This window comes from Sinohyriopsis cumingii, chromosome 5, assembly GCF_028554795.1.
Source record: "Sinohyriopsis cumingii isolate HCF-2022 chromosome 5, ASM2855479v2, whole genome shotgun sequence".
Lineage (NCBI taxonomy): Eukaryota > Metazoa > Mollusca > Bivalvia > Unionida > Unionidae > Sinohyriopsis > Sinohyriopsis cumingii.
The window spans coordinates 11,225,525-11,245,703 of record NC_142965.1 but is presented as its reverse complement, the minus strand read 5'-3'; the positions used below and the strand labels follow the sequence as shown (position 1 = coordinate 11,245,703).

General features: G+C 36.4%; 1 protein-coding gene across 1 annotated transcript in view; it reads right to left on the bottom strand.

Moving 5' to 3' along the window:
- Positions 1-20,179, bottom strand: part of LOC149798631 (uncharacterized) — a 262,358-nt gene that overhangs the window by 20,302 nt on the left and 221,877 nt on the right. Inside the window, exons 8-11 of the mRNA XM_089957464.1 lie at positions 14,298-14,531; positions 11,848-11,991; positions 8,299-8,370; positions 1,895-2,012 (exon numbers count right to left, since the gene is read on the bottom strand). Coding sequence (XP_089813590.1) covers positions 1,895-2,012; positions 8,299-8,370; positions 11,848-11,991; positions 14,298-14,531 — 568 coding nt within the window. The remainder of the gene's footprint in view (positions 1-1,894; positions 2,013-8,298; positions 8,371-11,847; positions 11,992-14,297; positions 14,532-20,179) is intronic.

The window sequence follows — 20,179 nt, the reverse complement described above, 5'->3', positions numbered from 1 at the left end:
TATATAATTTTTTTCTTTAGATGCATGTCTGTATTGTGTTGTAATAAATTTACAGCAAACCTTATTATAAGTTTCCACAGGATAAGATGCCTACCTCCATTATTGGAAAGCATAAACATTCAAACTGAAAAAAGTCTGACCTCTGATACTTATAAGTGATAAGTCTTGTTTAACCAAGTAACTTACAGGGGTTTGGCAGATCTCCACCAAACATGAATCTGTGTCTGTGTGTGTTATGTGATTTGGATTTTTAACATAGCTTAAACAATGTTTCAGTCATATCACTACGATGTCTGCAGTGTGACCGTTTATAGTGATGTCTAGCACTGGAGCATCATGCCACAGACATGTAGCATGATGTCCCACTCAGTCACATTATCCTGACACCTGGCTGACCAGTCATAACACTAACCTCTTAATGCTGAGCGCCAAGCGAGGCAGCTGTTAGTACCATTTTTGTAAGTCTTTGGTATGACTCGGCCGGGGATTGAACCCACAACCTCCCGCATCTGAGGTGGGCACTCTAACCACTAGGCCACCAGAGCGGTCCAAACATGAATCTGCTAAAAGACCTAAATTTATGTATTATGTCATTGTGGTGATGAAGTTTAATTGGCTAACATCATTTAATGGTGTTCTTTATCAAGTAGTGAATAATGACATCTTTTAAAATCTACAACAGAATTTAAGCTCAATGGATTCCAGAATGCATACTCAATAAATTCTGTTAATTTAGTGATTAGAGTGCCTTCTATCATTAACAGAGACCTATGTCTTGTGGGGACCTCATGAAGTCACATGAGAGTTGGGATGAACAAGACTATCATGGGTCCTCACAATATAACTATTTATTATTTATACAAACAGCAAATGCAACAGATTTTTTACTGGAGCAAAAGTCCTGTAAAGATGTTATACACCTGTCCCCATGTACATGTATCATGCTGTAATATTTCTACACCTGTCCCAATTATTTGATCGTTCATGCTGTAAAGAATTATATTTCTACACCTGTCCCAAGTATCTGATTGGTGATGCTGGATGTTAATTCTTGCAAAATGTACATTTTATGATCACTTTTTAACATCACATTTAGAAAATTGTTAATTTCAATTAAAGTGTAGTCATTTTGTATTATCCTTGGCATAGAATATTTTTCAAAGGTATTCATTTGTCAGGTAAATACAAATCGAGTACAGTCTTTATTTTTGAAAATGTCTACCATATTAACCCAACTGATTCTTATTTATGGACTTTTATTATGTTAATTGGAACAAGACTCAACAAAACCACCATCAGTGCTCAATATAAACCATGTGGTTAAAGGAATCTGCTTTTTCAAATTCTTTTGCAGTTCTGGCAATTTCTCAGTTATGCCCTGCAACTGTTATCTTTATCTATCTGTCCTTAATTCCATCTTTCCATCACACCTTGGGTTACTTTTGCATTTAGGTGAAAAAAGCCACATACTGCGATAGACTGGGTGGCAGAACATTTTTATTCTATGAACACATACCTAATATTTCATAAAGAAAAAAGCCACATATTGCAATAGACTGGGTGGCACAGAACATTTTTATTCTATGAACACATACCTAATATTTCATACAGAAAAAAGCCACATATTGCAATAGACTGGGTGGCAGAACATTTTTATTCTATGAACACATACCTAATATTTCATACAGAAAAAAGCCACATATTGCAATAGACTGGGTGGCAGGACATTTTTATTCTATGAACACATACCTAATATTTCATACAGAAAAAAGCCACATATTGCAATAGACTGGGTGGCAGAACATTTTTATTCTATGAACACATACCTAATATTTCATACAGTTTCAGAGAGGGAAGAAAGGTGGGAAGGAAAAAGGGCAGTGAAAGCACTCACTCTCTATTTGTGTGTGTAGATCATTGTAAAGGACTTGAATCTGGGCCAGGTTCATATCCTGCATTTTCCTAAGACTCAGTCTTTTTTTTCTGGCATCTGCTAACAGTGGAATCCCAACCTGAAACAGGAAAAAAAAAACAACATTTCAAATGTAGATGGTTGGGGTTGGGGGAAACTAATTATAATGATGTCAACTCTACCTGTGACTATTGCAAAACTAGTACATTTCCAGGAGGAAAATACCCAGAGCAAATAAAATAGATTTCATCCTCCCATTAAGGTGAAACAGACATGTTAAGAAGACTGTATCGCCCCTGCAGGACACCCCCACACATATAGCTCATAGTACTGCCACTCTTCATTCTTTTGAAGGAGCAGTCTAACTTAGTGGGTCATCAGTGTGGGATAGGAGGGAGTCTGGTAATAGTGACAGGTAAGTATTACAACATTAAAACTAGTTTTATCCCCTGTGCCCCAATAACTATATTTTAATATCAGTAATCCCTTACCTCTTGGTATGGCAAAGATAAATTAGTCTGTTTGATGGAGGTCTGCTGATTCCACAAATGGTAAATAAAAAAACTCAATGAATACTCACTCTCACAGAAAAGCAAGAGACTACCATGGAATGGATTCCATCTAGGCAACTTTCCAAGCGATAATGATTGGGCCCAGTGAGAAAATGAGTGAAGGTAAAAGAAGGAGAAAGATGGGTCGGATCACATCCTCCAAAAATTAATGAGGCCAATGAGTCAGCAATGGTTTGAACCTCTTTGGCCTTATCAGTAAATGAGTGGAAAGGTCTCTTGATAGTAAATGCTATCCACCTAGAAATGGTGGAACCTAAAATATCAGCTAAATATTTAATGGGTAGGAAATGATGCTTCCTACCCTTCATTCAACCTTTGGAATCTGCCACGAAAAAATGCACAGCCCTATCTAGATGTAAAAGTCAGTCTTGGTCATCCATTACACAGATAAGGCTGAGACTGGGGATATCAATTGGGAGTGTAACAAATGAAGGAATTTGGTTATTTTTGATAAATAATCTAGTTAATAAAGGAGACAAACTGACTCATAATTCCCAATGAACTTGACAGTACCCAGCTCGATGGATAGATCATGAAGCTCACATATTCATCACACAGATGCAAAAAAGATCAAAGAAATATTCTTGAGGGTAAAGTTCTTAACAGAAGCTTCACCCAAAGGTTTGGAGTGGGTGAGTATTGAGAGACCACAAGACACAAGAAAGCTCCCATTTAGTAATCAAAGAGTGAAACAGTGGACTTTGCAGTTTTAGTTACCTGACCAGGTCTACTAAGCGAGAATCTGTCCCAAAAGCCACGCATTTTAAAAAAATTTGAGTGTTGGAAAGCACTGCTTGACAGCCTCTAATAGTACAAACCGAGCATTGTTTCTCTTAAAAAAAGAAGAAAATCCCCTCAACACTCAGAGACAGACAGCTAGGATTGACATGTTTTCTATTACATCAATCGCAAAAGATTCTTCATTTGGTATCATACACTTCAGACACGGATCTTTTCCTGGATTGAATGATGCACTTTGCAACTATAATCAAAAACTTTTCATTTTCTAGCATGAAGGTTGAGATTCTATGGTCTGCTGTAGGAGAAAGCCCCTGTGCTGTGACAGAAGGTCCCTCCTCTGAGATAAGGTCCTGGTATGGTTCACCAGCAGATCAAGAAGATCACTAGGGCAATAGAGGGACAATCAAAATTAGACTTTGTGTAGGACCTGTGGGATCATCATGACAGGTGGGAAGGTATAAGTGGACAGACAATCCCTCTTCTGGCTGAAAGTGTCCACTGCCCAGGCCCTCTGATCGGGGACTCGGGAAAACAAGTCTACTAAAGGAGATCCCCAAAGTTCAAACAAGGAGTCTGCTATGGAATGGTAGAGCAACCATTTCATGAGGATTATCTCCCCTTTCATTGACAGACTGTCCACCCACATATTCTTCCTGCTTGGGATGCAGTGAACATGGAGGGTAATACATTCTTAAACTGCCCAGTGAAGGAGGTTCCAAATATTGATGCAGACAAAAGGTGCATGTATCTCTCTTTGTCTCCTGATGTACACTACCACCGACCTCTTATATGGTGGATGCACTCCTGAAGGCCCAAGAACACTGGCCTCATTTCCAAATTGTTGATGTAGAGGGTAGATCCTTCCTGGGACTATGAATCCTGAAGAATCAGTCCTTCTAATGTGTCTGTGAACAGGTTACAGTGGGATTCAGGTGGTGGTGGTGGTGCATGTGGATCTGGCCAGAAAATGATTTTAATTTGCCAACTAAATCAGATGATGCTGGAAATCCCTAACCTGAGAAATCCATTAAAAGGAAAAGCTGGAGAAGATGCAATTTCAGGCTGCCTAGAAGAACTAGGTCTGCTGTAGAGTTCAAGGTCAAGGTCAGAAAGAGAAAAAGACTGACAACATGGTATTTACTCACAGTGTCAACAATAGGAAATGGATCTTATCTACTTTGTTCAGGGGGACACAGTCTAGTCCTCTGTTTGCAAGGAAATGCATCTCCACATAGACAAAATCTTGAGAGGAAGTGAGCTTTGATTTCTCTAAGGTTGGCAGGAGACCAAGCCTGGTCACTATGGACCAACCGCAAGATATATCCAGTCTGAAAGACTCTACTCTCAGCCATTGTGGATCGACTAATCGCTAAAATATTGGAAGAATGGGATACCCAGAGAGCCCAAATGGGCTGCATTACTCTCAGGAACCTAGTAAAAGAGACCTGACCAAACAACAGAGTTTGAAAATGGATGACCTCCCCATCCAATCAAACCTGGAGGTACTTCCTGTGTGGAGGAAACATAGGATTTTGTTGTTGTTGTATGGTTTAATGCCATTTTTCAGCACATGATAGGCTATACATGGTGGCCAGTATTAATGGTGGAGGAAGAACCCTGGGAAAACACAGGAAAGAACCAACAACCCACGAGAAGCTACTGGCAAGCTTTCTCACATACCCACATTAGCTGAATCCGAGACTCGAACCCATGCAGACAGAGGTGAGATGGCAGTGATCCGTAACGGAGAGTGCTTTAGACCACTTGGCCACTCGGGGCCCCTGGAAACATAGGAATGTGACTGTATGCATCCTAAAGAGTGATAGAGACCGCCTAATCCCCAGGTTTCACAGCATTAATGATAGAGGCAATGGTATCCATCTTCAATGGTTTCTCCTGAAAAAATCAGTTTGGGGAGGAAAGATTCATAATTAGATGAAACATTTCTCTTTTCTTAAGAAACAGGAAAATCCAGGGCAGAAGGCCGGAAATATGTCTCTAAACACCCTCTCTACTCTACCTATTGAAGAAGGGACTGAACTTCTTCCTTTAAGTGCACCAGATTTAACTGATGGAAGCAAATAGGGACCTTACTAGAGGAGGGAGATCCTGGAATCGAAGCCTGTAGAAAACTCTTAAGATAGAAAAGACCAAGTGATTGACTGTGATTACAGACCGAGCCTCTGAAAAGACCTTTAATCTGGCACCTGCTGGAACCAATGGAAGAGGTACACTCTGTAGGAGAGGGATCAAGTCCCTATGACTGTCAACCCATTTTCTTAGGAAAGGGATATGGGTCTGCAAACATCCTCCCTGGGCCTTTGTGGTGCACCTTTCTAGGCGGGCCTGCCTGCTGAGGGGAAGCTCTGAAATGGGTTGTTGCTCTGACTGGGGATGTGCAGATTTAAAGTATTTTAGCTGAAGTGTGCCAAGAATGGTCTTAACGATTTTGCTTCTTGGCCAGTTTCAGAGAGACCAAACCAAATGCAAGGGACCAGTGTTGATTATCTCTCAAATCCTGAGCAGACATGGAGCATATGAGCCCTCTGAAGAGAGTCTCTGCCTCTTGGGAAACAGTCCTCAGAATATTCTTACTGTGCTCTAGTAAGACTTAGGAAGTATCCTGAGAACTCCACTGACAAGGCCATGGACAAGGGCACTGCATGCTTATAAGTTTTTGCCACTGCTTCCAACAAATGACAGACTGCCATAGGCAACAAAGATTCCTCTTTCTGCAGACAGAATGAAACGGTCATTATGCAAGACCATGGTCACTACTCAAAGGGTTCCAGTATTTTTCATTGGAAAGCAAGCCCAGGTCCCCAAGAAATACCCACTTTAAATGATTTAGCATCCAAAGTAAGCAGTATAGTGGGCCAGGATGGGGTATGAACCCTATAGCTAGAAATAGCTACATAGGGTAGTAACATGGGGTGGGTGGGTTTACAGACCTTCTCTTACATTGTCTAGCAAAGTCTTGGCCCTTGTTAAATGTCTGAGAGAGCTACTTGATCACAAACAAAGGAGGAAGTAACAAGAGGTCAAGCTGAGACTTTGTACCAAACTGGAAGGAATTTTAAAGTTGTCAGAACTCAAAGATCTGGTAAAAAGGCCACTGCGCAAAAGGTGGTAAATGCAAGACAGCAAGGGAGTACTCAATTATCAAAAGACCAGTGGGTTAATAATAAAAGAAAAATTTAAGGATGCCTAACTGGAACATAATTTAAAAAGAACCTGTGTTCAATAACCAAGCACAATATAAAAAAGCAGTGTGTGATGAGCTTACACTTGATAAAATGAGCAAACGTCATGATATTGACAAGGTGAATTAAATGATTTGTAAGGAACAATAAAATGGATAAGGCAAGTTCATAGACTGCAAATATGCAAGGATATGGAATTTAAATAAAATACTTGCCCTTACCTAGAAAAAAAACAACAACTAATTTTGAAACACTAATGCCCTGTGAAGGGGTAAAAAGAATACATTAAAATGCCAAGCCATACAGCATGTGTAAAAATGTCTAAAACACAGTGAAAATCTTTATCAGAGTTTATGAAAAACACAGCACACAAAATAATTAGTAATTTACTTGTTGACCCACAATGTTTAACCTTCATTACATAATTGATGTTGAACATTACAACACGGTGACTGAAATGTTCTTTTTAGAATGGCAGTACACATCAGCAATATGTGTGGAGGTGTCCTGCAGGGAAATCCCAAGTTGTGAAATCTTCTGGTTCACCCTAATGGGAGGACAAATATTCATAATTCAGTAAGGATACTTTCCTCCTGCAAAAGTACTAGCTATGCAATAGCAACAGGTATGGAATTACTGATACTAAAGACAGAGTGGGGTTATTTAAAAGCAAGAGTCTCTCATGTGGTGTAATGTGATGTGATTTTGGATTTTTAACATAGCTTTAACAATTTTTGTAATTCTTTGGTATGACTTGGCCGGGGATCGAACCCACGACCTCCTGCATCCAAGGCGGATGCTCTAACCACCAGGCCACCGGTCTCTCATGTGGGCTGACATTCTACTTGCAAAAAGGAATTTTCTGGAATCTGCTATATTTACCAAAATAAATTTCCACGAATTCCAGATAAGATCATTTCTGATATTCTCATGCAATAAGATGTCAAATTAGCCATTGTGGCAGCCATACTGGGTTTAAAATTGACACCATTTAGGACAATTGAAAAAGATTAGAAAACTATTGGTGGAATTCGCATGTTGTTATCACCATCTTAGTGATAAGATTTTATTTATTTGAGGTCAGATTGTATTCAATGATACGACTCTCCGTTTAGGAGAAGTAGCAACGTCAAGATTTTTGAAGATGGTGGCCATATTGAATGTCCAAGCAGAACCATTTTTGTGTAGGACCAACTAGACAACATAAGAAGTCTTCTGGTAAAAATTCCTTGTCAATATGACTACTCTGTGTTTACATTGGACGTCAGATTTGCACCAATTTCACTTGGGATCAACCAGACAATATAAAACGTCTTTTAGTGAAAACCCCATGTTGTTTAAAGAAGTAACAATATCAAGATTTTCTGGATGACTGCTATGGTGGCCATGTTTGGTTGCCTAAACAGCATCATTTTCATTCAGAACAAGCTAGACCTTCACAAGAATGTGTGCAAAGATCCATAGCAATCCTCCAAGTAGTTTAGGAGCAGTAGTGATAGCAAAATGGACGGACAGACAATGGTCAATGGACAACAGGCCATCCCATAAACTTTCCTGGTCTATGACCAGTAGACTTAAATACAGACAGGGCCTTCATTCTCTCTCTCTCTGGCTCTCTGGCTGTGAGGGTAAATACTCTCTGGCTGTGAGGGTAAATACTCTTCTGAACAGGCACCTAAATAATCAATTACCAGCCTGATTGTTTTGATCAACAGGCCAAGCCACTCTCCGTCTAACACATACAAACACTGAAAATGTGGTCATTAAAAGATACCTTGCAAATATCCAGAGATGGTATGAATACGATAACTAAGATCATATTTGAGAAAATTATATATGTATACAAGAATTGGTGGTGCTAGTGACTCACCATATCAGCAACTGGGGACTTCTTCTGCATCTGTTTCTCAACTTCTAGCTGCATATGAGCCATGGTCCCTGCCTGAAAAAGAAATTAGCAAAAATTAAAATTTAAAAACATCAATTTAAAAATAACATCAGTTTATAAAAAGCATACCTGACATGCAGCGATAACCTCTGAATTTCCTGGTATGATCATATTTAGTAGTCTACCAAATAATGTGTTGCATCATCTGAGGGATTGTTACCCTTAGTAAGGACTTGTTCTGGGTCGTTGAGGGATTGTTATCCTTAGTAAGGACTTGTTCTGAGTTGTTGAGGGATTGTTATCCTTAGTAGGGACTTGTTCTGGGTTGTTGAGGGATTGTTATCCTTAGTAAGGACTTGTTCTGGGTTGTTGAGGGATTGTTATCCTTAGTAAGGACTTGTTCTGGGTTGTTGAGGGATTGTTATCTTTAGTAAGGACTTGTTCTGGGTTGTTGTTTACTTTCAACAATAGGAAAGCTATTAGGGATCCAAAAAATCAACAGAACATGACTTTTATCTTTGTCCATGAGGTAACCACTATGTTAGAAATCTCCATTTTACTAACTGAACATCATACTAAGGAACTGTAAGAAGTTTAATTGTCCTCCCTTGTAAAACAACATTATATGCATATAATGTTATATCTCTCTCTCTCTCTCTCTCTATATATATATATATATATATATATTGAAATTTCTCATATGATTCTTTTGTTCTCATGAGTTTTATTTCATTAAAAATCCCATTCCTGTGCAAACTGATATGAAATATGAAACCATGCAAACAAGAGTGCAATAAATAGTATATTATGTACTTGATATGAAATATGAAACCATGCAAACAAGAGTACAATAAATAGTACATTGTGTACTTGATATGAAATATGAAACCATGCAAACAAGGGTGCAATAAATAGTACATTGTGTACTTGATATGAAATATGAAACCATGCAAATAAGAGTGCAATAAATAGTACATTGTGTACTTGATATGAAATATGAAACCATGCAAATAAGACTGCAACAAATAGTACATTGTGTACTTGATATGAAATATGAAACCATACAAATAAGAGTGCAATACATAGTACATCGTGTACTTGATATGAAATATGAAACCATGCAAATAGGAGTGCAATAAATAGTACATTGTGTACTTGATATGAAATATGAAACCATGCAAATAAGAGTGTAATAAATAGTACATTGTGTACTTGATATGAAATATGAAACCATGCAAATAAGAGTGCAATAAATAGTACACTGTGTGTGATCAGCATATCAAGAGATGTTGTAGACACCATTTTTCTTTCAGTCTCATTGATGTTGACCTCTGACCTATTGACCCCAAACTGACAGGTCCTTTTTTGTCCCAATTGCAAGCCAAGCACACAGTTGGATCATGGTCTTCAGCAAAGGACTTGAGTTATTTTGCAGAAAGTGTTTCCTTCTGGAGCTGTCTGACCTTGACCTTCAACCTTTAAAACCCTCAAATCTACAGGTGTGTTCCTCATCTCAAATGCAAGCCATCTACAAAGATTAGTCAGGGCAAGTGGTATAGAACTAAAGTAGTTCCTTCTTTCTCACTTTGTGCCCATGATTTCTGACCCCAAAATGAACATGTGTCTTTGTCTCAAATGCATGCAATCTACAAAGTGGTCAAAATAGATGATAAAGGACTCAGTATATACAGAAATCATTTTCTGACTGAGTATCAATGTGACCTTGACCCTTGCTCTTTAGATCCAAAAAATTAATAGTTTTTTAAACTCTAAAATCAAAGCCATTTACAGGGTTATGTCAAGGTATCGGTCATAAACGTCAAGTTCAGAAAGGTTTCCTACATTCAGTCAATCTAATGTGGACATTCTGACGTTTTGTACAGAAAGGGTTGTTACATTCAGTCCCTTTGATATGGACATTTTGACCTTTTGAGTTCCAAATCAAAAGGTTTCTTCCTTCCTCCAAGCTACCATATTTACAAAGTTTGCTAACAGTAGATGGTGGAGAACTTCAGCTACTGTGTGGACTAGCAAGTACATGTAGCTTACTGGATGTACAGACATGCATTATAACATGACACTATATGTAAAGGCAAGCACCTTAGACCATATGGGCACTTGGGGGCCCCAAAACTTAACCAAGGTGATACTAAACAGATTGACAACACTGTCATTAAAGTTCCCCTACCACTGACATGGTAGGACATATAAAATATTAATACACTGTTCAGGCCCAATGTAACACTCAACCTAAGGGTATATTTGAAATAAGGATTGATTGCCAAATGCATCCAAAGGCATCATTACCACTAAACGTTCTGTAAAGTGCAACTTTTTAATCCTAATATGATTGTGTTGCTACGTGAATTTACTGCCATAAGACAGACCATAAAGGATAATTTAATAAGATACAAATCAATTAATTCAATAAAACCACCACATTTCTGTACTTTCATTGTGCACTAACCCCATTTCTCAAATTACTGGTGTAGAAAATCTAATTGTGAGAGTTACCAAAGACTCGTTTTGCCCTCTGTTCTGTAGCAGTAAATACAGTGGAATCAATAAATGCTTTAAAATGAAGCCAACATAAGCCAAGATAGGATGAGATATATGCCATAAGATAAATGTACTCATTAAGAATCATGACTGTACATGCAACAGTGTGACCAAATCCAAAAAGGAAACAACATTATGAAGTATTGTCTTTTGTAATTTATGTCTAATTGTTGAGACCTCCTTTTCCTGGTGTTACAGATATCATGGTCTATCAATGGAATCTGAATCAAGGCTCAATCAGCACATACTCATCTCTTCATGATGTGAACTGAATAACTTCAACTCTCTCCAATCAGTATTATAGTTCAGTTTTGGTTATGCAATGCACCAGACTGTTTCTTGTTTACCACATGAAAGAGGGAGCTGCAAAAACTAAGTTGAGTGTCAGGCTCATAATCTATGGGTTGTAAGTTTGATACCTGCCCAAGTCAGTCCAGGTCAGATGCTTCAGTGTGTCCCTGTAAAGGGTATTTAGATCCCATTTCCTTGGCATGGTATAGCCAACAATGTGTCAAATCAACCAATCAACCCTTATGAAAAAGTCAAATCAACCCTTATGAAAAAGTCAAATCAACCAATCAACCCTTATGAAAAAGTCAAATCAACCAATCAACCCTTATGAAAAAGTCAAATCAACCAATCAACCCTTATGAAAAAATCAAATCAACCAATCAACCCTTATGAAAAAGTCCTTCATTATATATTCCAAGATTCAATCTTTACTGTTGTATTGGTGTCAAAGAAAAGAAACTATTAATCTACATTCAATGAATTGATGCAAGAAAACTGTAGAAACCGTTTTTATAAATTTAGAAAATAACTTCTTTATATCATACAGACATAAACTAGTCAATTCATCCACACATCTGAATAAACTTATGTTTTGACCTCAGCTAAATGAGTGATCACCTTCAAATGCCCCAGTGTAAATAATCTTCTACACATTAATTTAGCCCCTTTTTATACAAGTACCTGTGCCAGGGCCAACTTTGCCTCATGCTGAAGCCTGGCCTGCCTTTTGAAGAAATCCTCCTCCCCCTCATCCTCCAGTTTTGCCTCTTCAGGCAACTTCATTTTGGAGTCAACAACAATATCGGAGGACATGGTGTGGTTGTTCTGAAAATAAAAACACAAGATAATGTAATGATTCTGCATGGGTATCTGTATATCCAGCCATACTTCCATCTATCTAAATACTATATATACTCACTTATAAGTTGAGTAAAACTGCAAATAACAAAGACCCAGATCTGCCGTAGCATAAGCCAGCCGATCAAGGTCATGCTGTTATACTGATTACTCCTAACAAACTGCACAGACCCAGATCTGCTGGTGCATTATGCAATGGCAGAAATGGGTCTGTGTAGTTTGCGGTTGGACTCAGCAAATATATATAGTACATGTATTAATACTTTGGCACCATGAAATTATTTGCAGAATAACCATCCTGAAAGTCTTCAATAAAACATATTTTGACTAAATGACTGATCATCTCAGAAATCAGGGGGCCTGGGTGACCAACTGGTCAGAGGCACATGCCTTTAACATATTAACCCCTGGTGACGAGTTTACGTGGCAGGAGGTAGTAGCCTACTGCCGAGCTCCGTAGCGTCAAGGTCATGTATGATACACTAAAGTGGGTGGTATTATAGAAAGGTAGACAGATGTAGCTCTACAATGATATCAAATAATCTGGAATTTCTAGTTGAACTACAAAATACTGAGGGAAAAACCTCATTTTTTTGGACCCGATTTTTTTCCTACCCAAAATTCACCCATGGTTGGAATCTGATTTTGTGTCTGGATTTGAGACTTTTTGGTCTCAGATCTAAGGCAGACCAGTATGAACTGCAAACAGACAGATGAACCTTTGCAAACAGTAGGATAAGATGGGCATTTGGAATAAAAAGTGGTCTTGACACAAAAATAATGGGTCTGTTAAGCAAAAAAAAAAAAAAAAAAAGGACTATAACTTTTACCGTTCTGCTCATGCGCAAGCCAAACAACCAATGAAAAGTGATGTTTCTAACACAACTAGGCAGTATGTTATTGGGAGATTACCTGGAAGTTTGTGTTTTAGGATGTATTCAGAAATAGCTTTCAAAATGTGTTTCCTGCTCGAATTTCAGACAAAAACAACAAAAACCTCCAGGGGTTAATGTGTTAATCACTGACATCTCACCTCTATCAGTGTGGGTTCCAGTCTAAGCTCAGCCAGTTAAATAGATGTGAAAGAAAGCTTTCCAGTAGCTTCCTGTAGGCTAGTTGTTCTTCCCAGGTTTTCCATGGCTCTTCTTCCATTAAAATATACTGGCTGCCATGTACAGACAACCATGTGCTAAAGAATGGCATTAAACCCACAAACCAGTAATTATTGTCCATGTTCATTTACCAAACAAAAAGTCACTAAATGTGTTGTAATGGCTGAATTTTAAGTAGTAGTAGTTGTACTTTTATTCCCTGGTCTCAGTAATGGAATTCTTATTAGTAGTATGGCAAAATTAAGTAACTCTGCCTTACCATCATCATTTTGGAGGATATAAACCATGAACTTCATTATATCAAGACAACCTTCAGTGATACCTCCAGTACTAAACCATCCTAACAATAAGACACCTCCATTTCCAAACCAGCCTAATCAATGCACACCTCCAGTACTAAACCATCCTAACAATAAGACACCTCCATTTCCAAACCAGCCTAATCAACGCACACCTCCAGTACTAAACCATCCTAACAATAAGACACCTCCATTTCCAAACCAACCTATCAACAGATACCTCCAGTACCATACCAACCTATCAGCAGATTCCTCCAGTACTAAACCAAACCATCAGATTAGGGTTGTTGTTGTTGTTGTTGGGTTTAACGCCATTTTTCAGCACATGATAGGCTATGCATGGCGGCCAGTATTAATGGTGGAGGGAGAACCTGGGAAGAACCACCAACCCATGAGAAGCTCCTGGCAAGCTTTCTCACATACCCACATTGGCCAATCCTAGACTCGACCCATGCAGACAGAGGTGAAATGGAAGTGATCCGTAACAGAATGCTTTAGACCACTCTACCACTCAGGGCCCCTCAAATTAGGGTCTTAACCTGAGTGAATATATGTACATATAAATGGTTTTATATCTACAATATCATAATATATATAGGTATAAATGGTTTTATATCTACAATATCATAATATATACAGGAATGAGATAGTTCTAATGGTAAATGGAAGGTGACTGTCTTCACTGTGAACAAACAAGATGCTGTCACAGATGACCAACATATGCAAGCATATACAGTATATACATTTTAGGGTTTTAAACTTGAGTTCAAGAACTGGGCTCAGCTTGCTGCATGAATATGGGATTCAGGAGGATTCAGTGTCCAACTATCAATGATAATTATCAAGAAAATTACTGACTTACATCACGGTCAACGCTAGTGGTGGAGGTGGAAACCCCTTGTGGTGCTCTCCCCCCTTCAGGATCCTGGTCACCACTGACAGGTTCATTCAGAAAACAAATCTGTAAATTCATCCCCCCTTGCAATCGGGACTGTAATGTGTTCTTTTTGTATACTTTGTCATTAGTGGAGTAAAAATCATCATCAGTCCCAAATGCAAGCTTCTTTCTGATCTCTTCTCTATCATTTCGTCTAGACTGTAAAATAAAATAAAAAATCTGATAATGTCAGTTCCCAATCTTTCAAGTAAAATTTCAGATTTATATTCTTCCTACAAACTAAAAATTCAAAGACCCAATGAATAATACTGAATAATATGTGAAGACAAGAAGTCCCCAAACCCCACCAGTGATGAGTCTTAATACTAATATTGATTCCCATAAAAATGAATGAATTCACAGCAGATCCAAAGTTCCGTATACTTCAAAGAGACTTTCTGTATCATTCTAAGTTATTTAAGTTATTGTACTTTTCTTAAGCTTCTACGAATATGATCAAAAAGCTTTCTAACGTCATCCAACATAAATGTTGAAAAGACATTTTAAACAATTTTGTGAATTTTTAGCTGAAATTGGTTCCATGGTGACACCACATATCATTGCATTCTGCTTACAAATGAACAAGGTACAATTCAAGATACAGAACTTTCAAAATTATTCTGACATTAAACTTTCACACAAAATCTCAAGATTGGTGACTTTGCAATAGCTTACACCACTGAAACAACAAAATCTCAAGATTGCTGACTTTGAAACAACAAATTTTTTTCACTGAAATAACAAATGATAACATTAAGGACTTCTCGACTGCAATCTTATACGTACGCAGAATCAACCATATCATCATACCATATGCATCTGCATGTAAGTCATGTCCAACTCCAAACAACATAGACCATGATGTCCCATCACATGATACACTAATAAATCAGGGTTTATGTTGTTTGTTCTATTGATTACTCCTTACAAACAGATCTGCTGGTTCATTATGTCATTATATAATGGCAGAACTAGGTCTGTGTGGTATGTAGTTGGAATACATTTGTAGACAAAAGCTTAACAGTTCTGTGTACAAGTCTTACTGAAATTTACTAGAGTATCTATATTCTACATGATCCCAAACTAGATTTCACAGCTTCCACATTTCCTTCATATTCATGCAATTTGCTTATATAGACCAGACAACATACACCCTGATCTGCAAGCAAATTATATAGTGGCAGACTCTCGTTTGAAGCTGGGCTGACTTATAAGTGAATATATACAGTATGTTAAGCCTAAGTTGTATAAGGGAATGTAGCTCACCAAAACAAGTAATATCGAAGTTAGATATACCTTTAAATGTTTTCAATTGTACAATATCAGAATATAAGCAAATATGTGGTACTTCTAAAATATCATCTACAGCTGGTAACTGGTAGGTGATTGTCTATTTTGAGCAAACAGAATTCTGTCTTGCTAAACTTGCAAAATCAATGCCATATATAATGAGGGTACAAAAGAATCAGATGGAATTGGCTTGAGATGTCAACTGATTAAGCAAAAACCAGTATAATGGCAATTATTACTGATAAAGATAAATCAATATCCAGTGTTGCAATTAAACAAATGAGATCAAAGTACTAGAACATTTAGTTTGCTAGAAATGTCTATGATTTCCGATTGCTGGACTGTTATCACATGTTGAAACTACTAATGGTAATGGTTTGTAATATTTAGCAAGAAAAGATAATGAATCGGTTCTTTTAAAAGCAATCAAGCATTCTTTCATAATATTTAACTGTATAAACTAATCTCTGAAAATTTACACTCCGTTAAAGAATATGGACTATTATGAAATTTCTCTACCATTAAACTAATGACAAAAGACATGTTACATTACTAATATTCAATTTTCTTTTCAAGTTATGGTTTGAGATCACAAAATATTACAAGGAAAGCTTGAAGGGTTTCATGGAATTCTGTCAACACCTTGCTATAGTGTAACTCACTGTTGTGTGAATGGTTACTCTTGTACCTAGCCAGCGACTTAGAAATGTAATTAAAACCTAATTCAAGCTCTGTATATTAATCCTGATGTTTCAAATCAACAGAAAAGAACTGGTTCTGATTTTAAACAGAGAGCAATACAATAATCAACAATTCTCCAAAATCAACCAGCAGATATCAGTTGATTGTTCTTTATATGAAACTGCAATGGGTTGTTTGCCCTAGCAAGGTTGTATTAAATTAAATCTGTCTAAAAGAACATCTACTGTCTTGCTGGTTAGACAATGTCATCTGGACAGAACCTGCTACCTTTAGTTAAACAGTGTCACTGGGACAGAACATCTGCTACCCATGAGTTAGATTGTGTAACCTGCAGAAATCTGCTACCTACGGTTAGACTGTGACACCTGGACAGAACATGTGCTACCTTTAGTTAGACTGTGTCACCTGGACAGAACATCTGCTACCTTTAGTTAGTCTGTGTCACCTGGACATAACATCTGCTAGTGTCACCTGGACAGAACATGTGCTACCTTTAGTTAGACAGTGTTACCTGGACAGAATATCTGCTACCTTTAGTTAGTGTCACTGGGACAGAACATCTGCTACCCATGAGTTAGACTGTGTAACCTGCAGAAATCTGCTACCTTTAGTTAGTCAGTGTCACCTGGAGAGAAATCTACTACCTATAGTTGGACTGTGTCACCTGGACAGAACATCTGCTACCTATAGTTAGACTGTGTAACCTGCAGATATCTGCTACCTTTAGTTAGTCAGTGTCACCTGGACAGAACATCTGCTACCTTTAGTTAGACTGTGTCACCTGGACAGAACACCTGCTACCTTTAGTTAGACTGTGTCACCTGGACAGAATTTTGGCCCTATATTTTAAGGATATTTTTGGGGTTTATCATTTATATTATATAACCTTACAGAAAATTTAAATATCTTTACACTGATCTTTTATCTTGAAGGACAAATGCACATCTTTGGATGGGTTTATAGATCTATTTTTTTGGTGCATTTTTAACCTGTATTGTTTTAGAAGGTAATGTTTAATTATAGCACCATAGATTCAGAACTGTGCTAATGTGTTTTTTAATTCTAATATAGACATATACATACATGCTAATGTGGTTTTTAATCATAATATAGATATATGCATACATGTTAATGTGGTTTTAATCTTAATATAGATATATGCATACATGTTAATGTGGTTTTTAATCCTAATATAGATATATACATACATGCTAATGTGGTTTTTAATCCTAATATAGATACATATATATACATGCTAATGTGGTTTTTAATCCTAATATAGATACATATATATACATGCTAATGTGGTTTTTAATCCTAATAGAGATATATACATACATGCTAATGTGGTTTTTAATCCTAATATAGATATATACATACATGTTAATGTGGTTTTTAATCCTAATATAGATATATACATACCTGCTAATGTGGTTTTTAATCCTAATATAGATACATATATATACATGCTAATGTGGTTTTTAATCCTAATATAGATATATACATACATGCTAATGTGGTTTTTAATCCTAATATAGATATATACATACATGCTAATGTGGTTTTTAATCCTAATATAGATATATACATACATGTTAATGTGGTTTTTAATCCTAATATAGATATATACATACATGCTAATGTGGTTTTTAATCCTAAAATAGATATATACATACATGCTAATGTGGTTTTTAATCCTAATATAGATATATACATACATGCTAATGTGGTTTTTAATCCTAATATAGATATATACACACATGCTAATGTGGTTTTTAATCCTAATATAGATATATACATACATGCTAATGTGGTTTTAAATCCTAATATAGATATATACATACATGCTAATGTGGTTTTTAATCCTAATATAGATATATACATACATGCTAATGTGGTTTTTAATCCTAATATAGATACATATATATACATGCTAATGTGGTTTTTAATCCTAATATAGATACATATATATACATGCTAATGTGGTTTTTAATCCTAATATAGATATATACATACATGTTAATGTGGTTTTTAATCCTAATATAGATATATACATACATGCTAATGTGGTTTTTAATCCTAATATAGATATATACATACGTGCTAATCAGTAGCATGTTACCTTGGTCCTAACATTAAGTTAACTGATGAGATATGTAATAAAGATCATGACGACTTCACCAGCCAGACATTGCATGACGACACTGATAGTCAAAATGTCTCAATGATTTGTATGACAATTACTGGAATCATCAAATATTACCATACATTAAGGATTAGCTAAATCACCAAATATTACATATTTTAAGGACTAGCTAAATCATAAGACATTACCATACATTAAGGACTAAGGATAGATTTTCACAAGGCAGTTCTTTTAGATCACTGTCTACATGGGACTACACCAGAGTATCGTCAGGACTTATTCAGGCCTTTTTCAACACAATACCAGATGAGATCAATAACACATAAAAACCTACTTGCACCAAAAACCAAGAACAGAGCAATTTAAAAAGAGCCTCCATTACTCTGGTACAGTTCTGTGGAACAAACTTCCACTACATGTAAAATCTGCTGAAAATATTAGAGTATTTAAGAAGAGATATCATAAGCATGTATGTGCTTCTAATAGATAATGGAATTTAGTATTTTAATACTAAACTTGTTAAAATAAACAGTAATTATTGCTATCTTCATATAATGTGCATTGTTATACTCTCCTTAAGAGGGCTCCAAGGGAGAACAGTCCTCGACTAATGAGTTATTCTCTATAAATAAAGCATTATTATTATTGTTATTATTATTTATTATTAGCTAAATCACCAAATATTACAATACATTAAGAATTAGCTAATTTATCGAGGTTATTAACTGACTTTCATCAAAATTTTAATATTACTGTATATACTCCCTTATAGGACAAGTCAAGCTGCAATCTCAGATCTGCCATCACATAATGCACTGGCAGATCTGTGTCTAAGCAGTTTCTTAGCAGAATCAGTAGAACAAACATGACTAACCCTGATCTGTTACTGCATTATGTTATGGCAGATCAGTTTCTATGTTGTCTGCAGTTGGACTTGTCTTATAAGTGAGTGTTTACAGTCAATGAACTGAACATTATCATATATGAAGACTGCACCATTGAATGAGTCCAAAAATTCCATTGATTTAACAAAAATTTCCAACAAACCAGCATGGCAGTAATTAAACCCTAATTAATCAAGCTCTCCAGTAGTCAATTTAATCCTTTAATTATTTTTTAATTTGTACAAAAATTATTGGTTTTGCTTCTTTCTGTTAATCAATTTATGAACACAGTCATGCCAATATATATATATATATATATATATATATATATATTCTTTTCCTATGTTTATACTAGATATATTTTCACAAAAGATGTGATAGTGAGTTAGAATATATCATTTCTGGTATATGTACCACATGACAAAATATATCTGTGTGTATGTGTGTGTGTGTGTATATATATATATAGTCATGACTCTATGGTCGTACATTGAGAAACAGAAAGAAGCAAAACCAATAATTTTTGTATAACTGAACAAAAAATTTAATTTAATTATCAAACTTACAAATTGATGAACTGAATCAAAAATAATCCTGAAAAAGTTCTATTAAAGTCTCAAAAGAATGAAATGTTCTGTATAAATTTCAGATCAATTAATATACTGTTCTGCCAACAGTCCTGACATGTCAAAGTGGTGTTGTCTAGAACTCTTTGAATAATTCACAATAGTCCCATAATAGTATCATAGTCCAATAAGCACTTTCTATTTCCACTGAACAATCGA